The sequence below is a fragment of the Myotis nattereri genome, assembly GCF_964212035.1.
Source record: "Myotis nattereri genome assembly, chromosome: 10".
Lineage (NCBI taxonomy): Eukaryota > Metazoa > Chordata > Mammalia > Chiroptera > Vespertilionidae > Myotis > Myotis nattereri.
The window spans coordinates 72,203,923-72,227,808 of record NC_138085.1 but is presented as its reverse complement, the minus strand read 5'-3'; the positions used below and the strand labels follow the sequence as shown (position 1 = coordinate 72,227,808).

General features: G+C 48.6%; 1 protein-coding gene across 1 annotated transcript in view; it reads right to left on the bottom strand.

The window, feature by feature from the left end:
* The window catches only part of IFT172 (intraflagellar transport 172), a 31,852-nt gene that overhangs the window by 676 nt on the left and 7,290 nt on the right, over nt 1-23,886 (bottom strand). Inside the window, exons 10-46 of the mRNA XM_081100921.1 lie at nt 23,418-23,513; nt 22,121-22,282; nt 21,465-21,518; nt 21,117-21,220; nt 20,865-20,950; nt 18,098-18,210; nt 16,916-17,083; nt 14,865-15,001; nt 14,571-14,678; nt 13,102-13,186; nt 12,710-12,802; nt 11,921-11,998; nt 11,413-11,661; nt 11,156-11,234; nt 10,823-10,943; nt 10,495-10,639; nt 9,960-10,049; nt 9,282-9,379; nt 8,974-9,109; nt 8,774-8,890; nt 8,373-8,515; nt 7,520-7,613; nt 7,300-7,364; nt 6,932-7,112; nt 6,585-6,694; nt 6,341-6,470; nt 3,986-4,084; nt 3,671-3,780; nt 3,473-3,536; nt 3,270-3,356; nt 2,892-3,008; nt 1,994-2,104; nt 1,692-1,811; nt 1,098-1,193; nt 825-884; nt 641-739; nt 183-336 (exon numbers count right to left, since the gene is read on the bottom strand). Of these exons, the coding sequence (XP_080957047.1) occupies nt 183-336; nt 641-739; nt 825-884; nt 1,098-1,193; nt 1,692-1,811; nt 1,994-2,104; nt 2,892-3,008; nt 3,270-3,356; nt 3,473-3,536; nt 3,671-3,780; nt 3,986-4,084; nt 6,341-6,470; nt 6,585-6,694; nt 6,932-7,112; nt 7,300-7,364; nt 7,520-7,613; nt 8,373-8,515; nt 8,774-8,890; nt 8,974-9,109; nt 9,282-9,379; nt 9,960-10,049; nt 10,495-10,639; nt 10,823-10,943; nt 11,156-11,234; nt 11,413-11,661; nt 11,921-11,998; nt 12,710-12,802; nt 13,102-13,186; nt 14,571-14,678; nt 14,865-15,001; nt 16,916-17,083; nt 18,098-18,210; nt 20,865-20,950; nt 21,117-21,220; nt 21,465-21,518; nt 22,121-22,282; nt 23,418-23,513 (4,159 nt within the window). The remainder of the gene's footprint in view (nt 1-182; nt 337-640; nt 740-824; nt 885-1,097; nt 1,194-1,691; nt 1,812-1,993; nt 2,105-2,891; nt 3,009-3,269; nt 3,357-3,472; nt 3,537-3,670; nt 3,781-3,985; nt 4,085-6,340; nt 6,471-6,584; nt 6,695-6,931; nt 7,113-7,299; nt 7,365-7,519; nt 7,614-8,372; nt 8,516-8,773; nt 8,891-8,973; nt 9,110-9,281; nt 9,380-9,959; nt 10,050-10,494; nt 10,640-10,822; nt 10,944-11,155; nt 11,235-11,412; nt 11,662-11,920; nt 11,999-12,709; nt 12,803-13,101; nt 13,187-14,570; nt 14,679-14,864; nt 15,002-16,915; nt 17,084-18,097; nt 18,211-20,864; nt 20,951-21,116; nt 21,221-21,464; nt 21,519-22,120; nt 22,283-23,417; nt 23,514-23,886) is intronic.

The window sequence follows — 23,886 nt, the reverse complement described above, 5'->3', positions numbered from 1 at the left end:
TTTGAGCCCACAACCTGGACATGTGTCCTTGATTGGAATCGAACCTGGAACCCTTCAGTCTCTAGGCTGATGCTCTATCCATTGAGCCAAACCAGCTGGGGCAGTAAAATAGTTTCTTGGTCCTGCTGTTTCCCCCTCCTTTCTACCAACTATAGAATATGGGGTTTTATAGGGTTCTGTACCTGTAATGAGGCAGGGCAGTGCCCGAACTCCAGTGCTCGCTGCCACCAAGGAAGCCTCGTAGGCACCTCGCTCATCCCGAGGTAGAACCTGCTCTAGCCGCTGGTCCATTGAGACTGTGAGCACCCAGTCTCGAACCTCTTCTCTCTGAGTCTCCTGGGAAGGACACAGGGAGCACAGCTTCATACAGGGCAGGGCACATGGGAGGATGGTTAGTGGGGCAGTTGCTAAGCCGTCATCCTTTTACCCATAAATGGTCCTTGAATTGAGGGTCAATCACACTCTTAGCTTTTTCCTCTGCTTCTACTTTCACTGAAGGAATAGTGAGGACTGAGGTCATTCCAAAGATGTGGTGGACTGATGGCTGGTACAAAGGGTTGGGAGGACCATCCTAAAGTGTCCTCCCTTCTCAGTGCACTCACACTGGCGAGCCTCCCATGCTCCAATCCTGTGTCCTTACCGGTATGTGCTGCTTGGCTGGGAGTGGCACCTCAAAGGGAATGTCTGTGTCCTGAAAGTCAGAGTGGTCAAGGGCATCCAGAGTCCCTTCCTCGATTGCCTGTGGCAGAGTGAGCAGCCATCAGATAGTCCCAGCTTGTGACAGGTAAGACCTCTGCACCTCTGGGCACAACCTCCCTACTCACATCGGTCAGATCTAAAAAGCGGTTGAGGAAGATGAATGCCATGTTCTCCCAGCCAACTGCCTGCAACAGAGAAAAGTTGCAAGTGGAAGTGAGTAGCTGGGCTTGGATGCTGCTTCTGCAGGATGCAGGGGAAGAGTCCAGGGAGACAGGAAGCTGCTCTCTTCATAACATCAGCCCCACACTCAGCTTTGTTCTACCTGAGCACACGGGGTAGTCTACCTACCAACTTTTGATCTTGTCTCTTTAACCCCACCTTTCCTCGTCCCAGCTTACCTTGGCAGCGATGCCTGCTTCATAAAAGGCTTTGTCTGCAGGTAGTAGCTGGGTGTGACGTAAAAGCGAAACAGAAAGCTTGGCAGCTACAGTTTCCTGTGGATTAAAGTCAAAGCATTGTGACCCTGGCACTTCAGTGACTGAGCTACCAGACTGATGATCCTATGATAGGCAGCCATCAAGCCAGAAAACCAACATCATTGTTAAACTACTATGCATCTCAAGCCATTCTGGGTCTTAGTATTTCCATCTTCACAGGACTGGCCACAGTATATATAAAGTTCTTTCCATTTTTAGAATTGTATCATCTAAGAAGATGAAATAATGACACAATCTGTTATTAAGGCGAAGGTATATGTATAAGAGTTGAGTACAGAAATCATGGGATTTGAATGTTTAAGCATAATGAGGTTGCATTGTGTGGGCACGGAGCCCTGAGAAGTTAAAAGGAGGCAGGGAGAAAACCATCTCAGCAAGGGTTAAAGCTAGGAGAGAAGTGGGCGAGGGTTGAAAATCCAGAACTTGAATTCATTCAACTTCATACATTTGAAGAAACATCCATAAGACTGAGTGCTTCTCCCCCATCCATCTCACCAGCTGTTTGATACTCTGGGCCGCAGAGCGAGTGGCATAGTAATGAGCGATCAGCAGCATTGTCTCAAACTCCTCATGTGCTGGAGAGTTTGCCTCACTGGACTTCACCAGGTTTTCACACTAGAGCAGACAGAGCATAGTCTGGGTCAGGGATCAGAGGAGTACCAGGGCCAGAGAGTGGTCAACTGGTGGCCATCTGGACGCAGGGAGGTGCAGTACATGAGAGGGTAAAGATTCATGTGCATGAAAGACGAGGCAGGACAGGAACAGGCGGTCCACTGTTGTGGACCCGACTTCCTCACCAGGTTGAAGAGGACATCCCGAAGGTCAGCCCAACTGTGGTAGGCCTCAGCACTGTTGGTCCCAGGTGAGTTCACCATGTCAGTGAAAATCCTTTTGTAGATGTTGAAGTTCTGAAGGTAGAGGGGTAAAAAGAGCCGAGTGAGAAGGGGACAAAGTCATTGGAAGTTGGGTCAAAGAGAGGAAAAAAGGCTGTAAATGTGTGTGTGGAGGAGCTAGGAGACAATGATGGAGAAAGGACAGGAGTTAAAAAAAGAACTATTTCCTACTAACTGGTGATCTGTGACTGGGCAAATATGTGAATGTGAATGCAGTCTGTGAACGGGCTAATACTCCAGGAAACTGATGCTCAGATATGAGAGCCCTGTTCATTCACTGGGGGAAATCGGCCCTAGAGTTGTGTGTAGGGACCTCAGGTCCAGCTGCATTGGATAATGAACCCCCATCCCCAGGCGCTGACAATCAGTGGAGAACTAGACACACCTGGAAAGCTGCTGCATTGTCTTTTGAGATCTTCCCCTGAGACTTCCCCTAAGATCTCCACCCTAAAACCCTTACAACCGAGGACCCAGAGCGTGCTCCCCCAGGAGCATGCCTGTGCCTTTCCCTCCCTCTTCTCTCCTGACCCCCCTGATCCCCCCGCAGGCTTGTTACCATTACTTTCTTCCCAAGCTCCTAGGCCCTTCCTGTTCCGGTGTGTGGGCTAAAAGCTTGGGAGGTTGGTGCTTCAATGGGTAAACCCTCCGGAGGGGCTGTACATTTTGGAAGAGACTGGGTGGGGTCCCTGGGCATGATACTGATCAAAGAATCCTTAGCAAAGGCAGTTCCTGAGGGCAGGGAGGTTCTTGAGGAGAGGGAAACAGTTTTCCGGAGGAAACATCCCAAGGAGCAAGCTGGTACCTGTGGGTTCGCAGGGGCTCCGTGTTGCACGTACAGGGCCAGGGCCTGGGCACAGTCGCCCTCTCGGATCAGGTGAGTCGCATACAGAGCCACGTACTTGTGCAGAATCTTGTAGTTCTGTTCCAGGGGTGGAGGAGAAGCACGGGGGAGGTGGGATCAGTAAGACCAGGCAGTGAGGGTGGGGTGGTGACTCGAGGCTGTGGATTTGCTTAGGAGGCAAAAGGCCAGCTTGGCCTCTGACCCCAATGTATGACTAAGCTCTTGGATGCTGATTAGTCATCTTTTGGGTTTAGAGGAGTAGGAGAGAGAGCTCTGGGACAGGTGTGGAGTCCAGGGAACTTGTACAGAAGAGCTGGGAATGGGAATAGAGAGCAGTACCTGCTTGGTAGCTGTTTCAATGCACTTGTCCCACTGGCCCTGCTCCACATACAGGTCCAAAGCAGCCACCACATCTACACCCACCAGCTGTGGATCAATGGAAAAAGAGTTAGGGGAGAGATATGACATGAAGGGGAGAAGAGGGAGAGAATCTCTTGAGTCTCTGTGTGTGTTCTGTCTCCTGCTAACTCCACAAGTCTCACCGAGTCCACTTTGCCCTGGTTCTTGAGGAAATCTTTATAATGCTGGTCCACATAGTCTTCATACCTGTGAAGATGTACAGAGAGAAAAACTTCATGGTCCCGGGGTGGTCTCAGGGTCATACCCTTCCCATGAGAACTTTCTCCCATTTTAAAAGGAAGTAAGAAAATTTCTCAGAGAGAAGGGGGATGTGAACTCACCGGGGATCTAACTCCTTGGCCACACGCTTGGCCTTGTTCCACTCCTCACCCTCCATGAACGCATCGATGGCTTCCTTGACTAGGTCCAGGTTCAGATAGAGCTCTGCAGCCTCCATGGTGGGAAACAGAGATGGAGACCGTCTTTCTCCTCCTCACCTCCGTTTCCCCCCTGTGAACTCTTCCCTCTGTTTCCCCAGAACTGCCTGCCACCAGCGCCAAGAGGCCCACCCACCTCATGCACCTTCCTGGGTGTAGATGTCACCATTCTAGCCATCTCTGTGACATCTGTCTTTTCAGTCCCAGCACCCTACTTACTGCACTGTGCTTCCCAATTCCAATCAGCTGGGGTCCTATGGCCCGAACTACTTCCAGACTGCGCTGGGGAGGCAGAAACTTGATGGAGAGTTCGGCTGCCTGAGTGGTGGAACAGAAGATGGAAATAGGTAGTAGGAGAGACAAAGACCGCTAGGGGTCTTCAGCCTGATTTTTTTTTTTTTTTTTTTTTTTTTTTTTTACCTCCAGTTGCCAACTTTCTCTTAAACCTTCCCTCACCTTCCACCCTCCTGGGAAAAGCCTGCCTTCATGGTCCATCAGAGCCTTTATGCGACCTCAGCACCTCTCTACTTGTCCTCTTTTCAGGCTCTTCCTGTCTAAGGTCACTGCATTTGGTCCTGCCGCCTTTGACAAACTGGTTGCTCAAGTTCTTTGTCACAAATAGCATCTCGGTAACATGGTATAGGAAATCCTAAAATAGGCGCCCAGGACATTTTGTAAATACTTGTGTTGGGTTTTTTTGAGCCTGTTTCCTCATCATAAAAGTGATGGTTTGTCTAGACTTGTACTGTCCAAAACAGCAGCCACTCGTCACATGTGGCCGGGCCCAACTGAGATGTGCTGTAAGCTTACATGCACGTTGGATTTCAAGGACTTAGTATGGAAAAAGGAATGTACAACATCTTAATAAGTTTTTATATTGATTACATGTTGAAATAATAGTTTAGATATATTGGGTTAGATAAAATGTTATAATTATTTTCACCGTTGTTTTTTTAAAAAATTTATTTGAATGTGGCTACAAGAAAATTTTAAATTACATGTGTAACTTACCTTTGTGACTTTATTTTATTTCTGTTGGACAGTGCTGGTCTAAACAACATTAGAGACATCTCCAACCCTAAAACTCAGTAAGTCTACAAACCAAGTATTCTGTGAGCTTACTCTGTTTCCACTGTGATGCTGACAGCCTCACCAGATTCTAATTTCCACACGCTGTAATTTAGCTATAGACTATGCTAATCCTCCTGGCCTTTCCCCCACTTATGCTTTTAAATATATATATATATATATATATATATATATATATATATATATTTATTTTATATTTATATTTATATTATTTGGAAGGGAGAGGGAGAAAGAGACAGAAACATCGATGAGAGAGATTCATTGATTGGCTGCCTCCTGCACACCCCCTACCAGGGATTAAGCCCACAACTTGGGCATGTGCCCTTGACCAGAATTGAACCTAGGACCCTTCAGTCTGCAGGCTGATGCTCTATCCACTGAGCCAAACAAGCTAGGGCTTTAATATATTTTTATTGGTTTCAGAGAGGAAGGGAAAGGGAGAGAGAGAAACATCAATAATGAGAGAGAATCATCGGCTGCCTTCTACACATCCTACACTGAGCCCAAAACCCAGGCCTGTGCTGCCCTGACGGAATCGAACTGTGACCTGGTTCACAGGTTGACACTCAACCATTGAGCCATGCTGGCTGGGCTCCCCCACCTATTCTTGTCTCTCTTTCTTTACCTGCCAAACCCGTCAAGGTTTAAAGTGCCCCCATCCAGGAAGCCATCTTGTGACCGATCTGAAGAAGGTATAGTCATGCACAGACCCTAGTAAACAGTGCCCTGGAGTAACACAGCAGATGTTTAATAAATACTTGCTGATTAAAATCCGCTAAATGCTCATAATCAGTCATCAGTCCTTCTCCTTCCTTCCCCTCCAACTTCTAGGGGCTATTCAATTGCAAGGCCTCAGAAGCTGAGGGAAACTCTACAAGGGCATCATCCACCAACATTTTATTTGGGGGCTGATCAGTCTCGCTCCTTCATAACTCCTAGTACCACACATCCTCGAACCTAAGGCACATCACGTAAACTGTACGTGTATCCCAATTTCAAAGATACTAAAATGTGATGATTTATGTCTTAGAACTGATGAAGCATGTTGGCTTGGCTTAATCCGCGAAGACTGTTTGGAGCTGCCGGGCAGAGAAGCTCCTGCTTTCTTCACAGCTCCGTTGGGCTCCAGCTCCAGGGTCTGGCCTTTGCCCTTCCAGCTCTGGCCCCAGGCCTCGCTCCTTCTCACAAAGCCTCCCTGAACTTCACTTTGATCACACACTTGAGTGGTCACTAAGGTGATCACTTCACCCAGATACAATACTGATTAATTGAGCCACATGTTAGTCTAACTTCCCTCGATTTCTGACTGTCAGGGTTCTGTCTTTTATTCCCTTGATAGCCTGTGCAAGTTCTGGATCTAACATCTGGCAGGCACTCAGTAGACACCTGCTACCTGATTGAAAACAAAAAGGTGGCGGTAGGAGGGAAAAGACGGTCTGAGGAGTGCTGGGCGTGAACGGAGGCCTGGGGGGTAGGCAGCCTTACCTTCATCCAGCACTTCTCCACCAGGCCGCTGCTTCCCGTGTCCCGCACTTTGAGGTAACAGTCGACCGCGAGGCTGTGCTCCCCAGCCTGCTCCCACTGTCGAGCTTGTTCCACTAGCCCCTCCATGCCCCTGTGGAGAGGACAGTGCTCGTGACCAGGAACAGGAGGGCAGCCTCTCCCGTGCCACTGTATACCCACCCCACCCCCAGCCCTGCCCGCATTTCCTGGCCCCCCGGCTTCATACCTGGCCCCCTTCTTGGTAGCTTCCCGCTCATACTCCTCCTGCAGAGCCTCCAGTTGGCCGGGCATGTAGTCCTTGCAGATCCGCAGGGCATCACTCCACAATCCAGCCTCCTGCTCAGATTTCCAGGTATCAGGAGGGCAGAGGCAGGCGTGACAGCCTCCCACTGCTACATGTGGAATGGACCACTGACTCCTGTCTTTGGACCTGTCTTCTCCTTCCTCTTTCTCGCCGTCCCCTCCCCAGTACTAACCTGATCTTACTCAGTACTAGAGGTCAGTGTGAAGCTCCGTAGGCTCACATATGCTCTTCCCCTCCCCTCATGGCCCTTAATTCGGCGGTTGTCCCACCTTATAGTAATTGAGGGCCAGGCCTGGCCTCTGGGCCCGAAGCAGCAGTCCTTCTGCTTTCTGAAAGTCCTTCTCCTCCAAGGCCCCCCGGGCCTGCCCCACCAGCACATCGGCGACACTGTCAGGATCGTGGGCTTCGGCCACACGCTGAGCAGCCTCCCAGTCCTGGTTATGGACAAACCTGCTCCAGATGAGAATATAGGAGAGGCTAAGTATAGGATTGAGGCCTCAACCGTGGGAGGCAAACAGCCATGCCACTGAGTGGGTATAAGATTTACTGGTACTAGGTTTGGATGAAGGTGAAGATGACAAAGATCCTGGGGCTGGGCTTGGGAGGACAGGACTTAGGAATTTCTGGGGTAACTCACATGAGGACTGCTTCCTTGGGTTTACCAGCCCTAATGAATTCAGCTTCAGCCTCTTCAAATTTACCCTAGAGGGAGAGAAAGGCAGCCACACATGAGGAGATTGGCACCACAGGCAGCTCTGAGACCGGAGGGGTGAACATCTGGCAGCAGTGGGCTGGGGGGTGGGAAGGAGGGCTCTGTGGTCAGGGTCAAAAGCAATGGAGAAGGGTCACAGCCATACCTCGTCCTCCAGGTACATAGCATATTTGAGATGAATCTCGGGGGTCTTGTGCTTGAGGGCCAGCCGAGAGAGTTCAAAAGCAAATTCAAAGGAGCTGAAAGGGAAGGTGCAGGTAAGGCTTGCCTACTCAGTACTTCCTTTTATAAGAGGAAAAGGGAAAGGGAGGGCAAGAGAAAAGGGAGAGAAGGGGCAAGAATTGAGGGGAAGGGAAAGGTTGGGAAAGAAACTGGTATGAAGTGACAGAGAAGCATGGAGAGATGTAGAGAAAGGCAGGCAGCCCTGTGACGGCACCTCACTGTCCCCGGGGATTAGGACACATTTGGAAAAGCCTGGGCTGTGAAGAGTGGGACGAGCAGGAGGGAGGGAAAGGAGGTGTGGGCCTCAGCACTACACCGACAGGGTAGGAAGGGCTCCTGGTGCTCCTGCCTCCTCCTCCTGGGCCACACCTCCATCGCAGAAGAACAGTCTCACAGACAAGCGAGACTACCTGCCCGCCGCACTCTGGCTCGATGCAGGGTTACTACAGGTGCTCGTGATATCACTTACGAAAAGCTCATTCTGCATTTAACGGACTCACACTTCTGTTACTCAGTCGTAAGTACTGGCTCAGCGCATTTTAGCTGTTCTCGCTCCACTTTTGTCCTTAGAACAGCCCAAGATTAAGCACTGTTCTGAGACCCAGGCGATAGGCGAAGAGTTACTAACTCATCCTTCCTCTCTGTCAAGTCCTTCCACCATGTCTTCACTCTGCCTCAGCTTTTAGGAATGCTCGAGTTCTACATCCTTCTCTTTCTCTATGCTTTGCCGAGGCTCTGTCCGGAAAGGGCCAGTGGAGGGAAGGCTTGGTGCTCACCAGTTGTCGGCAGCATGGTCAACAGCAGCTTCCAGAAGCCCCAGCTTATTAAGCAGCCTCACTGCAGCCTCTCCTCCCAGGCTCTTTGCCCAGAGATAAGCCACCTGTTTGTGGGCGTTGGCTCCTCCGTGAGTCTTGGCCACCTGTAAAGCAAAGCCCCTCGCCATCCTCCAGAGCAGGGCTACGTGGCTGCGCCCTCCTCATCTCTGACCTGACCTCAGCTCTGACGAGGATCAGGTACCTGCGCTAGAACAACAGGAAGAAGGCTACGTTTCAGGGGCTCTTAACCTGCTTACGGTCCAAGGATGGATTTCAGGTAGTCCACAAACCCTGAACATGGCACGAGAAGTTGGGTATGTAGGTGTGGCTATAAGAGAGATGGTGTGGCCTGGATCCCTTACCCGGTAGGCCTCTTCCCAAAGCCCGTTGGACCGGTACATGTTCACTGTTGCCTTCCATTCCTGGGCCTCGAGGTAGTGATACTCGGCCTCCTGTAGTCGGCCTTCAGCCTCCAGCTCCTGGGGAAAGGTGGGTCAGGATGGAGAAGGGCAGATGGGGCTTGTTTGAGGAAGGGGTGAGCAGGGACAGAAGAAGGGCTCACCTTGCCCAGATGCAGGTGTGTGTCACCGAGGAGATCCGGGTGGTGCTTCCCTACCAGGCGGATCATATCGTCATACAACTTGTGCTTTTTGAACATGGTAATGGCAAGATCAGGCTCTTCCACTGTCACATACAGCCTGGGGATGGGAGATACACGTGGGCCTCCTAGACCCACATTCCTGTTGCTGGAGCCATTCCTAAGAGGTCTTGTCACTGCCTTCTGAACAGACGGCACACACCCTCAGACCCCAGCCCTCCCTCCAGCCCTGACACCTCATCTCCTTCCACACCTGTGGGGCCTCGGCTCACCTTTCAGCCTCGCGGTACTTGCCCTGCTTCTCCATCTCCTGTGCCTGGGTGATGTACAGCACCGACACGTCTTCTGGTCTCATGCACTTCATCGCCAGCTGTACACACAAAGGCAGAGCAGCCTCAGGTGCCAGTTCCCAGGAGAAGCAGAGGGCTAGGCAGAGCAGTCAGTGAAGGGGGGCTCGAGGGAACTTGTTTTCTCAGGACTCTGCACTTTCTCATCACCCACAGGAGTGTGGTTACTGCCACTCTCCTAGTCAGCTCAGGGAATTCCAAGGCCGTAAGAAGCCAAGTAAGAACTATATTTTGCTAAGGCATGAGGGTCAGAGGTGCCCTGTGCTGGGGGCTTATGTTCCCATTACCATGCTCCTACCGTACCCACCGGCTTCTGGGGGCAGAAGTGAGAACACAGCTGCCAATGTCATAGGGTGTCAGGAGTGGTATTCCAGATCCCCCAGCTCCCAAGCCCATCTGATCTTCAGAATTACAGGTTTGGGAACACGGGTCTCTTCATCCTTGCTTTCCCTGTGGCTAGGGATCGAAGTCACTTGGACCACATTTTGGTACGTTCTCAGCTCTCTGGGAGCCCATGGGAATGGGAGATCAGACACTAAGGAGGGTGGCACCACCACCACAAAAGAAGAATTCTCTCGTCATGAACTCCACCCACTTCTCTACCTTGTGCGCCTGCTCCCAGGCGCCAGCCTGGGTGTACATGTCTATTGCATCTTTTGTCCGGTCCCCCTTAATGTAGAGCTCCTCAGCAATCTGTGGTTGAGAGAGACAGATGCAAAAGGTCAGAGCGACGGGTTAAAACTGTCAGTAGGAGGAAAGAACAAACCTCAGCCAGGCTGGAATAGAGCCTGGGGTACCGTTATCATGCCACAGCAGAGGAGAAAAGGCTATGAGTGTCTCACACTTTCTACTGCTCGGAAGAGAAGACCAGCCCAAAACAATGGGAGTTTAAAGGGCCTTGCCTTTCTGTTAAATTTTAACTAAGTTGGAATGATTCACAAAGAATCACTCATGCTGGCACAGGAGGGTCTGTGTCATGTTGGAATGAAATAGGGTCAGTAAACTGTTTCCATTCAGGTGGCGATGCTGGGCTCCAGAAAGAAGGACCTGGTGAGGTGGCCCCCACCTCCCGTTCTGGGTTCTCTCCTTGTCGTCAGGTACTGCACTGCCTCAGGCTGCAGAAAGGGCTCTTCCTCACCTCATACTCCTGCAGAGACGCATAGTGCTGGGCCACGCGAGGATAGTATTTGGATGCAGTGTTCCGGTCCTGCAGATCTAATATATAAATTGCCTTCTTCCACTGGCGGGCACCCAGGGCAGCCTCAATTGCTTTAATGGAGCACCTGGCACAGTGGGAAAGGCATAAATGTGTCAGAGGAAAGAGGAAGATGGGTGCAGGTAAAGGACACCTCGGGCGGACTCTGCTCTACATTTCGAGATCTTTTCTTCTAGGCCTTGGCGTCCTTACTTGCCCCAGCACCTCTCACCTCACGTCCCATCTCCTTTGCACCCCCAGACCATCATACCTGGCTTCAATATAGTGATTAATGGCGGCGTCAAGCTGCTTCTGCTGCACCAAGTGGTCCCCCCATGCTTCCTCTAGTTTCATCACTTGCACTGGGAATGCTAATCGAGCCAGCTCCACCGCTGCCAGAGATGGAGAGGTACACAGTTGAGACTTCCAGGGATGGGACTCGGGAAAAGGAAGACAGGGAAATGAAGTGCAGAAAATCAGTGAGAAGTGGAGGAACAGAGGAGAAGCGAAGCCAGTCAACCTGAACAGATGCACCAAAATAGGACCGGGGACTGTTTGGGCAAGAATCTGCGACAGTGAAGGATGGGTTGTGGATGGCTAGTACCTTTCATGAAGGCGTTGCCTTTACAGTAGCACTCCAGGGCCCGCTGTGGGTTTCGAATCTTCTCAAAAAGATCACCTGCCTGTTAACATACTGTATTACTACAAGATACCCCTGCTACACAAAGAACCAAGTGTCAGCCCCCAAGAGAAGAGAATCGGCCACCAGTCAGGGGGGGCTATGCTCTCTAAGACTCCTCTGGGTAGGAAAGGGGCAATGAGCCCTGGAGATTGAGGGCGGGAACAGGAAGTCAGCCATACCCTTTCATACAGTTCCCCCTTGATAAGGGCTGCGGTGATGTGTTCTACCAGCTCGGTGTTGGCTAGCAGTTCCTCTCGGGTCAGCGCCAGCCGAGCAGCTCTGGCGGGGAGCCCGGCTTTGAGGTAGAGGCTGATGGCTGCTAGCCCATCCCCTTGGCTCTCCTTCAGTTCGCCTGCTCGCTCCTCTTGCTGGGTGTCCATCAGCCACTGGTAGTAACCCCGGCGCAGCTTCTCTAGGGCAGGGTGTCCCTGGACATACAATGGAGGAGAACTGGGAGTCACATCCCTCCTTCCCACCTTCCTGCTTCCTATGCTTCTCCAATCCCATGGTAACAATGGAAATCCCCCTGGACACCAATGTCCTAACACCTCACCATGTCAGCTCCCAGCCCCAGCCCCAGCCCCAGCCCTGTTCCAGTTCCGACAGCCTCCTTGACAAGAGGAGGTTTCTGATATTGGTGGAACCGAGTTCTGAACCACTGTGGAGAAGACAGAACCTTGAGTTTACCTTGGCCTCAGCCACAGCGATACATTCGTCCCAACGGTGCAGCTCCTGGTACATGTTCATGGCCTCCTCAACAGCGTTCTAGGGGAACCCGGGCAGAGGAAAGAGGGAACCAGGAAAATATGAGCATCAGAAATCAGCAAGTTCTCCTCAGCCCGGCTAAGATGCCAGCCCATGTGGCCTTGACTTATACACAAGCAGAGATGGATTTATTGCGAAACAAAAGAAGATTAAGCTTCAGGGAACCTTATTTGACAGGCTCCTTCCAAGGCAGTTTTTTTTCCTTTTTTTATTTATCCTCACCTGAGTATATGTTTATTGACGAGAGAGAGAGAGAGAGAGAGAGAGAGAGAGAGAGAGAGAGAGAGAGAAACATCTATTGGTTGCCTTCTGTACGTGCCCTGACAGGGGATCAAACCCGCAACCTTTTGGTGTATGGCATGACACTCCAATCAACTGAACCACCTGCCAGGACCCCAAGGCAGTTTTTTTTAAACAAGGCTCCTCAAATGGTATAAGCTTCAGCCCCATAAAATCCAGATTTTCCTCCATGCACGAGATTTATAAAGACAGGCTCTGGAGAGCAGGCGAAGATAGGCGTTTTATGAAAGAGAGTAACTGTAAGGACTAACACAGAGAGGGAAATGGAGTGAAACTAATGGTATAAACATTTCTCTAATTCTCCCCAAACCTTTGGAAGCCCAGCTAACCAGTGCTCTTCCCTCCCCCGAGTCTGCCTGGGTTTTCCCCCCTCTGATCCCCTTATCCATCCGGTCCCTCTTCCACCATTGCCTGTTCCAAGAAGATCATTTCAGCCAGTTTGTAGTTCTTCTCCAGCATGGCTAGACGTGCTCGGACCCGATAAAAGTCTGTTCCTTCTCCACCCTGCGGGGAAAAGGGAGGTTCCGGTTAGTCTGTCAGTGCTGCAGGAGCCATTCTGTCTGTGCAGGCTGAGACAGAAAGGCCTGAGAGGCGTGGAAGCTACAAGACTCGGAAAGCTGAAAAACTTCAGGAGCTTAGAGGCTTAAGGTTTGGCAAGAAATCCCCAAATGGTCCAACTTAAGGGTGCAGGTGGGGTGGGCTGGTAGAGGAAATTAGTTAAAGCTGGAAAGCTAGGATTCCTGGAGCTGAGGACTAGGAAATCTCAGCTGGAGACACTGAATGAATCGGAGGACAATACTTGCATATTCCTGAGACACTTGATCTGCAATCTTGTTGGTCTCATGCAGGAATCGAGCTTTTGCTACATGGCCCAAGGCAGAAAAGCACCTACGGTATGGAAGCAATAACAGGAATAGTAACATTATTATAGGATCATCATTAATTCACTGGCTCAGCAAGTATATACTAAGCATCTATTATCTGCCAGGCACGGTCTTGCCAGGACTGAAGACACAAAGGGAATAAGGCAGATGAGGGCATTGCTCTTAGGGAACTTACTTTCTGGTGGAAACAAATAATTAGTTTAAAAAAAAAAAGATAATTTGAGAGAATGAAAAATAAAATAAAATGTGTGCTAGTGACTCAGTGACTGAGGGAACTATCTAAGGTGGCAGTCGGAGAAGGCCTGTCTGAGGTGCTGACATTTGAACTGAGACCTGAATATAAGAAAGATGCAATCACGTAAGATGGGGAAAAATTATTCCAGGCAGAAGGAGCAGCTAGCGTAAAGGCCCTGCGGCAGGAGTGAGCTTGGCAAGCTCAAAGGGCCCAAAGGGTGTCAGTGCGGCTGGAGGCAAATGGGCAAGTAGGTACCTGGTATGGGAAGGAAGCAGCAGCCAGTTATTGTAGGGCCCTAGGACATAGCAAAGAGTTTGGGTTTTTTACTAAGTACAATAGTAATATGCTAAGCAAGTAAATGATCATCTAATTTATGTTTTAAAAAAATTACTTCAGCTGCTATGGGGCTGAATGGACCTAAGGGTATAGGACAGTCTCAGGGAGGCTACTTAAGAGGCTTCTGCAACACTGCAGGTAGGAGACAGTGGTGGCCAGTTCTAGGGTGGAGGCAGCAGGGCGGGCAAATAAGAGACTCGGATCTGTTTTGAAGACCCTGGATCAGAGTCCCTCGGACGTGCTGACAGTCTAGCTGTGGGGAGTACGGGGAAAGTGGATCAAGGATGACTCCTAGCCCAAAGAGCCGCAGTTGACACTGACTGGGCACCTACAATCTGTGCTCTTTGCACAGATGCTCTCACCTGTTCTTCTTCACTATCACTACCCTTCTTCTTTACTATCCTTCAAGGTTAATTTTATTATTTATTACCCCTGTTTACATAGAGGGAACTGAGATACCAAGGCTTGGAAAGGTTTACACAAACTGATAAATGGAGCCACGGTTTGAACTCTAAGAATCTGGAGTCCCAAGTTGGCCCTATGAACTCCACTCCTACACCATACTCGGAACAGACACACCAATGCAGGAATCGTTGAAAACTTTGAAGCGGCACCCAGTTACAAGGACGGGAAGCACACACAGGAAGAGACACACGCCTGCAGTCCAGCATGGGGAGGTCTGGGTGACTGCCACGGAAGGGCTCAATGGCATCTGCTGGCGTGGGAAGTGGGCCCGGGGGAGGAGCAGCCCTCCCGTCCCACACCCACGTGGCCAGCCCCTCTGCTGCCGTCACCTCAGCCCCACAGTCCCCCTCACCACTCAGCAATGTGCAGCTGCCTCGCCTCCAGCGCCAGTTTGCTCAAGGTTTTCCACATGGCCTCTGTTTCCGGGGTCATCTTCAGCGTCTCCAAGAAGGCCGCTGCCCTGGGGAGGGGAGGAGCCGAAGCACAGGCATGAGTCCAGGGTCAGGAAGGCACGGAGGCACACGGGCGATGGGGCGGGGCGGGGCGGGGCGGGGCAGGGGGGGCGGGGGGGGCCAGGCATAGCCTGCTGAGATTCGGCCAGTTTTACAACCCGGCCCGGGTTCTGGTTACCAGCCCAGCTCCTCACCGGTTGTAGTTGCCGTCATCAATGGCTGTCCCAAACTCAATGAGGTTCTCATCCAGTGTGTAGGCAACTGTAGTCACCCCTTCGGTCACCATCACCTCGGTCTTCCCCCCTTCCCGCTCCAGCCCTACAACATCGCCCTGTAAAAAAGTCCATCCCCCGCCACACCCCGTTCCAAGTTAGTGTTTCCACCGAGTCAACTGCAGAACAGACCCACCCTCACGCTCACACAGCGAGGGAGTCACAATGACCCTTGTTTTCCTAACAGCTAGTTTCTCTCAAGAAGATAAAATTTCCTCATCTGTGCTATTATCCTCGGGTTAAAGTACACTCGTAGCTATGATGGCACTAATGCCGGCAGGTAAGGTGACAAAATGTGACATCCACTTCTGCTTCCAGCAGGACCATGACTAGGTATTCTTAGGGATTTGCCCCTAAAAGACAACTTGACCCTGGCATAGTTTTTTATTTTTTTTAAAATATATTTTATTGATTTTTTACAGAGAGGAAGGGAGATAGAGAGTTAGAAACATGGATGAGAGAGAAACATCGATCAGCCGCCTCCTGCACATCCCCCACTGGGGATATGCCCGCAACCCAGGCACATGCCCTTGACCGGAATCAAACCCGGGACCCTTCAGTCCGCAGGCCGACGCTCTATCCACTGAGCCAAACCGGTTTCGGCCCCTGGCATAGTTTTTATTATTTTTTTTTTTAAATCCTCACCTGAGGAGTGAGGATATTTTTCCACTGATTTTTAGAGAGCAGAAGGGAGGGGGTGGGGAGAAACATAGATGTGATAGAGACACATCAATTGGTTGCCTCCCACACACACCCCAACTTGGGGTGGGGATTGGACCTGCAACCCAGGTACTTGCCCTTGACAGGGAATGGAACCCATGACCCTCTGGTACACAGGCTGATGCTCCAACCACTGATCTACACTGGCCCAAACCTGGCATACTTTTTAATGCATTGCTGAGTTCAACTGAAGAAATCACTAGGAGTGCTTCCTACCCCCTCTTCCATCCTTTCCCCTTGAGTCAGAGACGGAGACGGAGAGGAGAGGGGAGGGGAGGGGAGGGGAGGGGAGGGGAGGGGAGGGAATAAAATAGAAAAGAAAAGAAAAGAAAAGAAAAGAAAAGAAAAGAAAAGAAAAGAAAAAAGAGAAAAGGTCAGCAAGCTAAAACCTGAGCAGGAAAATATGAAAGGTGAGCAAGTGTGAAGAGTGCATTTGCTCTGAAGGCAAACACAGCATCAGGATGGGTCCTCTAGGACAACAGGGAGGCCAAATCTGAGAATCCCTCATTAGGCCCCAGGATCCTCTCTTCAGTAATGGGAGCCAACGTGGGCCAGGGCACTGATATGCCTGATTCCTGCAGAAGCAAACACAAAGCACCTTGGGAGGAAACATGGATCTGTGGCAGGACAGAAGAGAAGGTCTGATCTTTGTCTGAGAACAAAGGAACTGGAAGTCTATGGCTTATAACAGAGAATCAGCCCACAAGGACGTGACATAAGAACTGCCCTTCCAGGGGGATTTTCCAGCCTGAGGGAACGGCTCGGTAGGACTGGGTGGATTCCCAGGGCCACTGTAGTGGAGACCATACTCCCAGGGTCTAATATAATGTCAAGAATCTGAACAAGCCGAAACCGGTTTGGCTCAGTGGATAGAGCGTCGGCCTGCGGACTGAAAGGTCCTAGGTTCGATTCCGGTCAGGGGCATGTGCCTGGGTTGCGGGCACATCCCCAGTAGGAGATGTGCAGGAGGTGGCTGATCGATGTTTCTCTCTCATCGATGTTTCTAACTCTCTCTCTCTCTTCCTCTCTGTAAAAAATCAATAAAATATATTAAAAAAAAAAAAAAGAATCTGAACAAGAATGGTTCTAGGGCCTGGTCCACTGTGAGGAAAGAGTCTAAGCTTTTTTTATGATCAACTCCAACAGAGAGATCTGGGTGGTGGGCAGAGAAAACCAAGTAACCTTCGGAGCCTCTTCGGTGCTCTAATCAATCAGCCTGACATTATGCCTGCGGTGCCCTGGTGTCGACATACCTTCACAGAGGTCATGGTGACCCTCTCAGGTGCCTCAATGTTGTACCACACACACAAGCTGTTTCGGTTCTGAGCTACCAGCACATCACTTCCTGGGACCCACTGCACGTAGGAGCAGAAGTTGAGGATCATTGTCTTCGAGCAGCTTTCAATATCGTATAGATGCAACTGAGAAGGAAGGGGCGGAGAGCACAATTACATGGGGCTAGGTGGTGATTTGGGATCTTGACCATTTCCCTAATGGTGAAATGTGCTGAGCTGACCCACCAGTCAGGTACATGCTGAATTTCAAAGCGTACTGACTGGCAACCCTTGAAGTTTGAGTTGGCATATTCTGACTGGCCAAATAAGAGATGACCTATATAGAGCAAAGATCTACACCCTACAAATTTAAGTTAGGTGAAGGCCCAGCTTTTATTCTTAGAATAATTGGGCCAGAGTTACCAGCCTGGATTACAAAACTAAGGCCACCAGCCGAGACGGCATGGCTCAGTGGTGGAGCGTCGACCTATGAACCAGGAGGTCACGGTTAGTGCACATGCCCAGGGTGTCTCTCTGTCTCTCTCTCTCTCTCTCTTCCTCTCTGAAATCAATACACACACACACACACACACACACACACACACACACACAAGGCAGGCCACCAGACAAATTAAATGGTCTGGAATTTGTGATGGGGCTTTCGCATAACAATGAGAATAAAATAAAAAATCATCAGATAGTCTCTTTGCCCCTGAGGTTGAACTCTGGTGATACCATATTGAAATCAGAATTAATAAGGGGCCAGGAGGAGACTGTCGTCAGGCCAGCTACAATGCTGTTGGACTTGTGTAGCTGACGAGCACTAGAACAGCAGGTGTGGGTAAAGGTCAGTGAGGCCCAAGGAAGAGGAATGCAGGGCGAAGGGAGTTTCACAAGGACACACTTGTGAGTGGTAAGAGAGAAACCAACTCTCAAATTCCTCTATTGATTTTGGTGCCATCGTGACACAATCTCCTTAAGGGCAATAGAGTATGGGCTGTGATATCAGATACAAAGAATGTTGACTCTTCTGGGCCTTGTGCTATGGTAATGGCATAGCACCAAGAAATGATATCCTATCCTCTCCCCACACCCTGGAAGCAGCTATACCACATGCTCTATGGACCAGTCAATGGCTAAGGCCTTAGTAACCCTCCTCACACGAAGTTTCCGGTCCCTGAAGAGAAGCTTGTGCCCAGTCTCGTTAAGTTCCAGCCAATCCACACGGCTCTCATGGCTGATAGTGCCAATGTTGTAGCCACCAATCAGATCCACTAGAGAGCAAAAGAGACAGGATTAAGAAGAGACATTCCACATAATCATATACAGGGCAGGGGGCACTCTGCAAAAGTCTGGCCTTACAATTATAGGTTGGGTTTTAAGAATGTTACATCAATCTAGAGTATGTCCTGAGGAATTCAAATGGCCAACACAATAGAGTTTGCTAAGATGCTGGGTTTCTTCAAAAATTGTTGAGGTTTTGTTTAACTCTATAGTTAACTCAAAAAATGTGTTTCCTCTCTGGCACTCTTGGAGTTGTCCCATAGCAGATCAGAACTATGGAGCAACTGGCTTCTATTACTCACAAAACCCTCTGGAATACAGCACTGGTCACTTTAAGGATGCACCCCAGTTGCAGGACACCCCTGAGAGAAGGCTGATGAGCAAAATGACCTTAATGATCAGATTGACTCCAAGGAGTTACCTGCACATGAGAGTGCCTATGATGTAAGAGCCCTGAGGGGCAAACAGTGGTGAAGGCACACACAAAATCGGGGGAACCTCTGAGTAAAGCTAGGCTGGCCAGGACAGAGGATGAATATTTTGTTTTGTCTGAATCTTGTAAACAATATAAGAAACGGTCACACTTAGAACAGACCACTCGCCCTAGCCAGTTTGGCTCAGTGGATAGAGCTCCAGCCTGTGGACTGAAGAGTCCTGGGTTCAATTCCAGTACCTCGGCTGCAAGCTTGACCCCTGGCCCTGGTCGGGGAGCATATGGGAAGCAACCAATCGATGTGTCTCTTGCACATCAATGTTTCTCTATCTCTTTCCCCTCCCTTCCACTATCTCTCAAAATCAATGAAAAAATATCCTCAGGTGAGGATAAAAAAAAAAGATCAGACCATTCAGGGATTCCTAGGATGCTTTCAGGGAGTCTCTCGAACAAAGTCCATTCACAACTCTTACTGATATACATTATTAACAAGCAATGTACCTGCCTTTGTTATATATGCTGAAGCTAAAGACCAAATGCCAGTTAATGTCTACAACTGGGAAGACCAACTTAAAAATGAATTTTCCTTTAATTAGGAAGCAAAAATAATAAAGCCATGTTTTAATGCCCTAATTATAAGAAGAGTCATAGAATGCTAGAGCTTGGGGACTCCATTTACATACACTGAAGATGAGACCTAAAGAGTGAGGTGAGCCTGGCCAATGTTGCTCAGTGATTGGGTGTCAACCTGTGAACCAAGAGGTCACTGGTTCGATTTCCAGTCAGGGCACATACCTGGGTTGCGGGCTCCTACTGGGGCGTGCAGGAGGCAGCCAATCAGTGATTCTCTCTCATCATTGATATTTCTATTCTCCCTCTCCCTTCCTCTCTGAAATCAATAAAAAAATATTTTTAAAAAGTCTGAACACTAAAAGACACTGAAAAGGAGAGAAAAGGCAAGCCATAGGCTGATATAAAATACCTGCAATGATAATACCCACCAAAGGCTATAAATGCACACATACAGACAGAACTCCTTCAAGTCAATTTAAATAAAGAAGACCTGATTTTAAAAATAGGCCAGGGATATGGTCTAGCAATTCACAGAAGAAGAAAGCAAAAGCCAATAAACAAATGAACAACAACAAAAATATACAATTAGATACTATTTCATCAAGTTGAGTCAGTTGAGGCAAATTATGAAGTCAGGCAATGTCAAGTATTGGAAAGAACGTGGAAGAACGGAAACTCTAACTGCTGGTGGGAGTGTAAATTGGTACAATCTCTTTGGAGAGCAATTTGGAAATATTTTGTGAAATTAAAGATGTGTCTCTTCTATGATTCAGCAATTCTACTCGAGGTATAAATCTTAGTGACCTGAAACACTCTAACAGTGAAAAACCAACAACCTAAGTGTCCATCAGTAAGAGACGAGATAAAAGACCAACGGTACCTATAATGAAATGTTTAGGATTTGACAGAACTGGGTATGGATACACAAGTAATAATAATCTTAGTATTATTAACAGCTAACATTTATTAAATGCTTATTATGTACCAACCACTAGTCTAAGCGCTTTTCATATGAGGTAGCTGGTATTTTTATCCCCATTTTGGGGATGAGGAAATTGAGATACAGAAAGGTGAAGTAACTTACCTACGACCACACAGGTACTAGTAGAGGTGGGGATGCTTGACTCCAGAGCCCTGTTCTTTACATCTACTATAAGGGATGCTATTCTCTAGACTTCTTAGAGAATACTATGCTATTCTCTATACTTGTTCTTTTTTTATGCTTAAAGCATTTCATGATGAAAAATTAACAATTACAAACCAGTGAAATACAAATAAAGTTTCTCATCACTAGTTACTAATGACAAAACATACAGAAAATAAGGTCCCTTCCAGTTCTAAGAGTCTATGATTCTATGAAGACTAAACAGGAAAATTTATAAATTTGCTAATGGTTCTTCTCTACAGTTCATAATTTTTCAGACCTAACATAGATGTCTAGAGAACCTGAATAATTCTAGGGGCAGGCCTATATATGTACCAACATACGGACATATGAGTTGACCATTTCACATATCCACTGTAGAGTGGGGTCACACATTTACATCTAATTCCTCGATCCGCCACTGTACACAATCCTGTGATATGTAAGTGCACTATAAACATCTATTTTAATAGTTATGAGAGAGTCTTACTTACCTATAGCAATAGTCTTAATATCAATAAGGTAAGCCAATTTCTTATTCTCTTCCATTCCCTTCTGACGCCTCTCATTAATACGGACACTGAAACATGAAGGTGAGGTAAGGCAAAAGAAGGAAGTTGGGATGTTTCTTAAGGGCTCAAGTACCATATGGGATGAAGTTTTAAGGTTAATCTAAGGACATAGGAGTTAGAAGTCAAAAAGTAATTCTTTTGAGTTTCAAATTTTAGAGAACCTTCTGGGGTTACCTGATGAGGTGGGGGTTCATGAATTCCGTACGTACAGAACCCAGGGTATCATTATTCCCATATTCCACCAGGGTTAGCTCCCCAGCATTGAAGATCATGCATACCTGGGGATGAACAGAATTGCTATATGGTGGAAAGGTTGCATGAAGAAAGAGAAACAGTAAAGGGAGATGACTGTCAGTTCAAAAGGACTCCCACTTTTCTCTCTGTTCTGTTCCTCTGCCCATTTCACCCTCTGCCTTTCTTCATCTGCTGTCTTCTCAACCTATTGCCACTTGCCATCCTTCTGACACGAAGGAGCCGGAAGGAGGCTTATGAAGATGGTGATGGTGAAAAAGCTCTACTCACATTTTCATTTTCAAAGAAATACTTCTCATTGCCACCAGATCCCTGCCAAGCTATCTGTAAAAAGAAGACATAGGGGACAGTGTGGGTAAATGTCCAAGACAATGCTGAAAGAATGAAAGGGTGGGAGGCAGAGAAACCGAGTCTGGGGAGGCTATGATGTTGCACAAAAGTGGTGCTTTGTCAGCTTTTGCCCTGGTCGCTATGTTTCTGAGAGGTGTCATAAACACAGTCTAACAGTGGTGATCTGTATTCCAGGACTCCAAAGCTCCTGTGCCTCATTCCCTGAAACCAGATCCACGGTATCAGAATGTTAGAGCTTCCTGTGGAGATCTTCCCCTAGGAACCCTGGCTCCTCTGAAGTAGCAACTCAAGAAGTCCCTTCCCAAGGCAGGGGAGGGTGGGTGGGTGGGGGGTAATCAACCAAGGACCCTGTATGCATATATATATATATATATATATATATATATATATGGCCCATGGACACAGACAATGGGCCTTGAGGGCCTGGGGTGAGGGGCGGGGGTGGGCTGGAGGGGGTCAATGGGGGAAGAAGGGGGACATAGGTAGTACTTTCAATAATAATTATTTAAAAATTAAAAATAAATAAAATAAAGAAGTCCCTTCCCAGCCCCCCACTCCCCCATCTTGGTTCCTACCTCACTAAGGCGATTGGTGTTCAGGTCCCCCAGCAGCAGTGTGTCGGACGTGTGGGCCACCAGGTAGCGTTCCTTTCCCAGGATTTTCACTTCCTCCACCTCATAGCCATAGTGTGACTTGAGTACCACTCGGGTCCCCGATGATAGGTTCTTCACAATCACCTGGGTAGGGGACAAGTCTGAGCTCCCTAGGCTCCCGACCCAAACAAAGGGTGAACATGCTGTGCCCTGTGCCCACCTCCACAGCACTAAACAAAGCTGATATCTCGTTTCCTCACCTGGCCTAAGACACCTGGGTAATAAGAACACCGCACATTTACATAGTGCTTTACCATTTATGAAATGCTTTCATATGTTCTCTCTTTCGATGCTTATAATACATATGATTCTGAAAGTTCCACTGGACAAAACCAATCACTCTTCCTATGTTCCCACAGCTCTCTGTAGAAACCTTTATGGTAACTTTTACCACTGTTACTGTATTATTTTTTATATGTCTGTGCCTTTGCTGGAATGATTTTCTCGATTACGGTACAGGGTGTTACAGATAATTATCTTTGCATTCGCAATGACTAACAGTGCTGACACACAGAGAATGGATAAATGTTTCTGGAAAAAATGAAAGAATGAAGGAATCAATGAATAATAAATGAAAGAAAAAAGGAAGTGCCCTAGCTGGTTTGGCTCATTGGATAAAGCATCGGCCTGAGGACTGAAGGGTCCCGGGTTCGATTCTGGTCAGGGGCATATGCCTGGTTGAGGGATCAATCCCCAGTAGGGGGAGTGCAGGAGGCAGCCAATCAATGATTCTCTCTTATCGTTGATGTTTCTATCTCTCTCCCTCTCCCTTCCTCTCTGAATCAATATAAATATACATAAAAGAAAAAAGGAAGATTAAGGTAGAGAAACGAAAAAAGCGGGCTAGGGAACTAAGAAAGTAACTTGCAACACCACACACAGTAGCTCAGAGGCTCTAAAACATCAGAATTCGCCCTTGTACTCCTACTTATCAACCTCACCAGTTGACAGCAGCTAGGCAGTGAAGTTTTAAACCAGGAAGACGTAAGTGGCAATCTCCATACCCCTTAAGCCTGATGTTTAAACCTTTTCTTGTAATAACCTGGAAGAACTACTTCAGTAAAGTTGCCAGAGAGCTGGCCCGACACGTTCTGTTCCCCAGAAAAGCTCTGCCGGAGGTTACATTTGACACTGTGGCTGTGGCCAGAAGGCAGGGAAGTATTCCAAGGAAGAGTGAGCCATGGCAAGATCTTGGAGAGGCAGGCTTTCCGCCGCGTACCTGGCTGGGTCCCACATAGGTCAACTCAAACTTGTTCTTATAGATGCTCCTCCGGAGGCAGCAGTCAAACTGTTCCACTCCCCCACACAGTGTGCCCTAGAAAGGAAAGCGACCGCATAAAGGGAAACACCCATTGACACAGGCACGGGAAGGTATCCACAGACACCTTCACAACTTAGGTTCGAGAATCTAGGGGAGTTGGTAGTTTTGGCATGTCCCAGCAGGAAAAGAGTTGGCAAACTCGGACTCAAGGGCATAGCAATGGGATGTAAGGGAGAACTCTGCTCTGCCTATACAACTCTCTTGGCCTCCAATAAAGTATGCAGTTCTCTTTCTTGTCTGTAACGTCAGATTTCTAGGCTGGGGTCAAAAGGGAAGAGGAGGTCCTCTAGTGTCAGGAGAGCGCTTTAGGACGAGGCGGGCTTTTTCAGTCTGGAGAACATCAGCCACACAGGAAGGGCTAACTGAG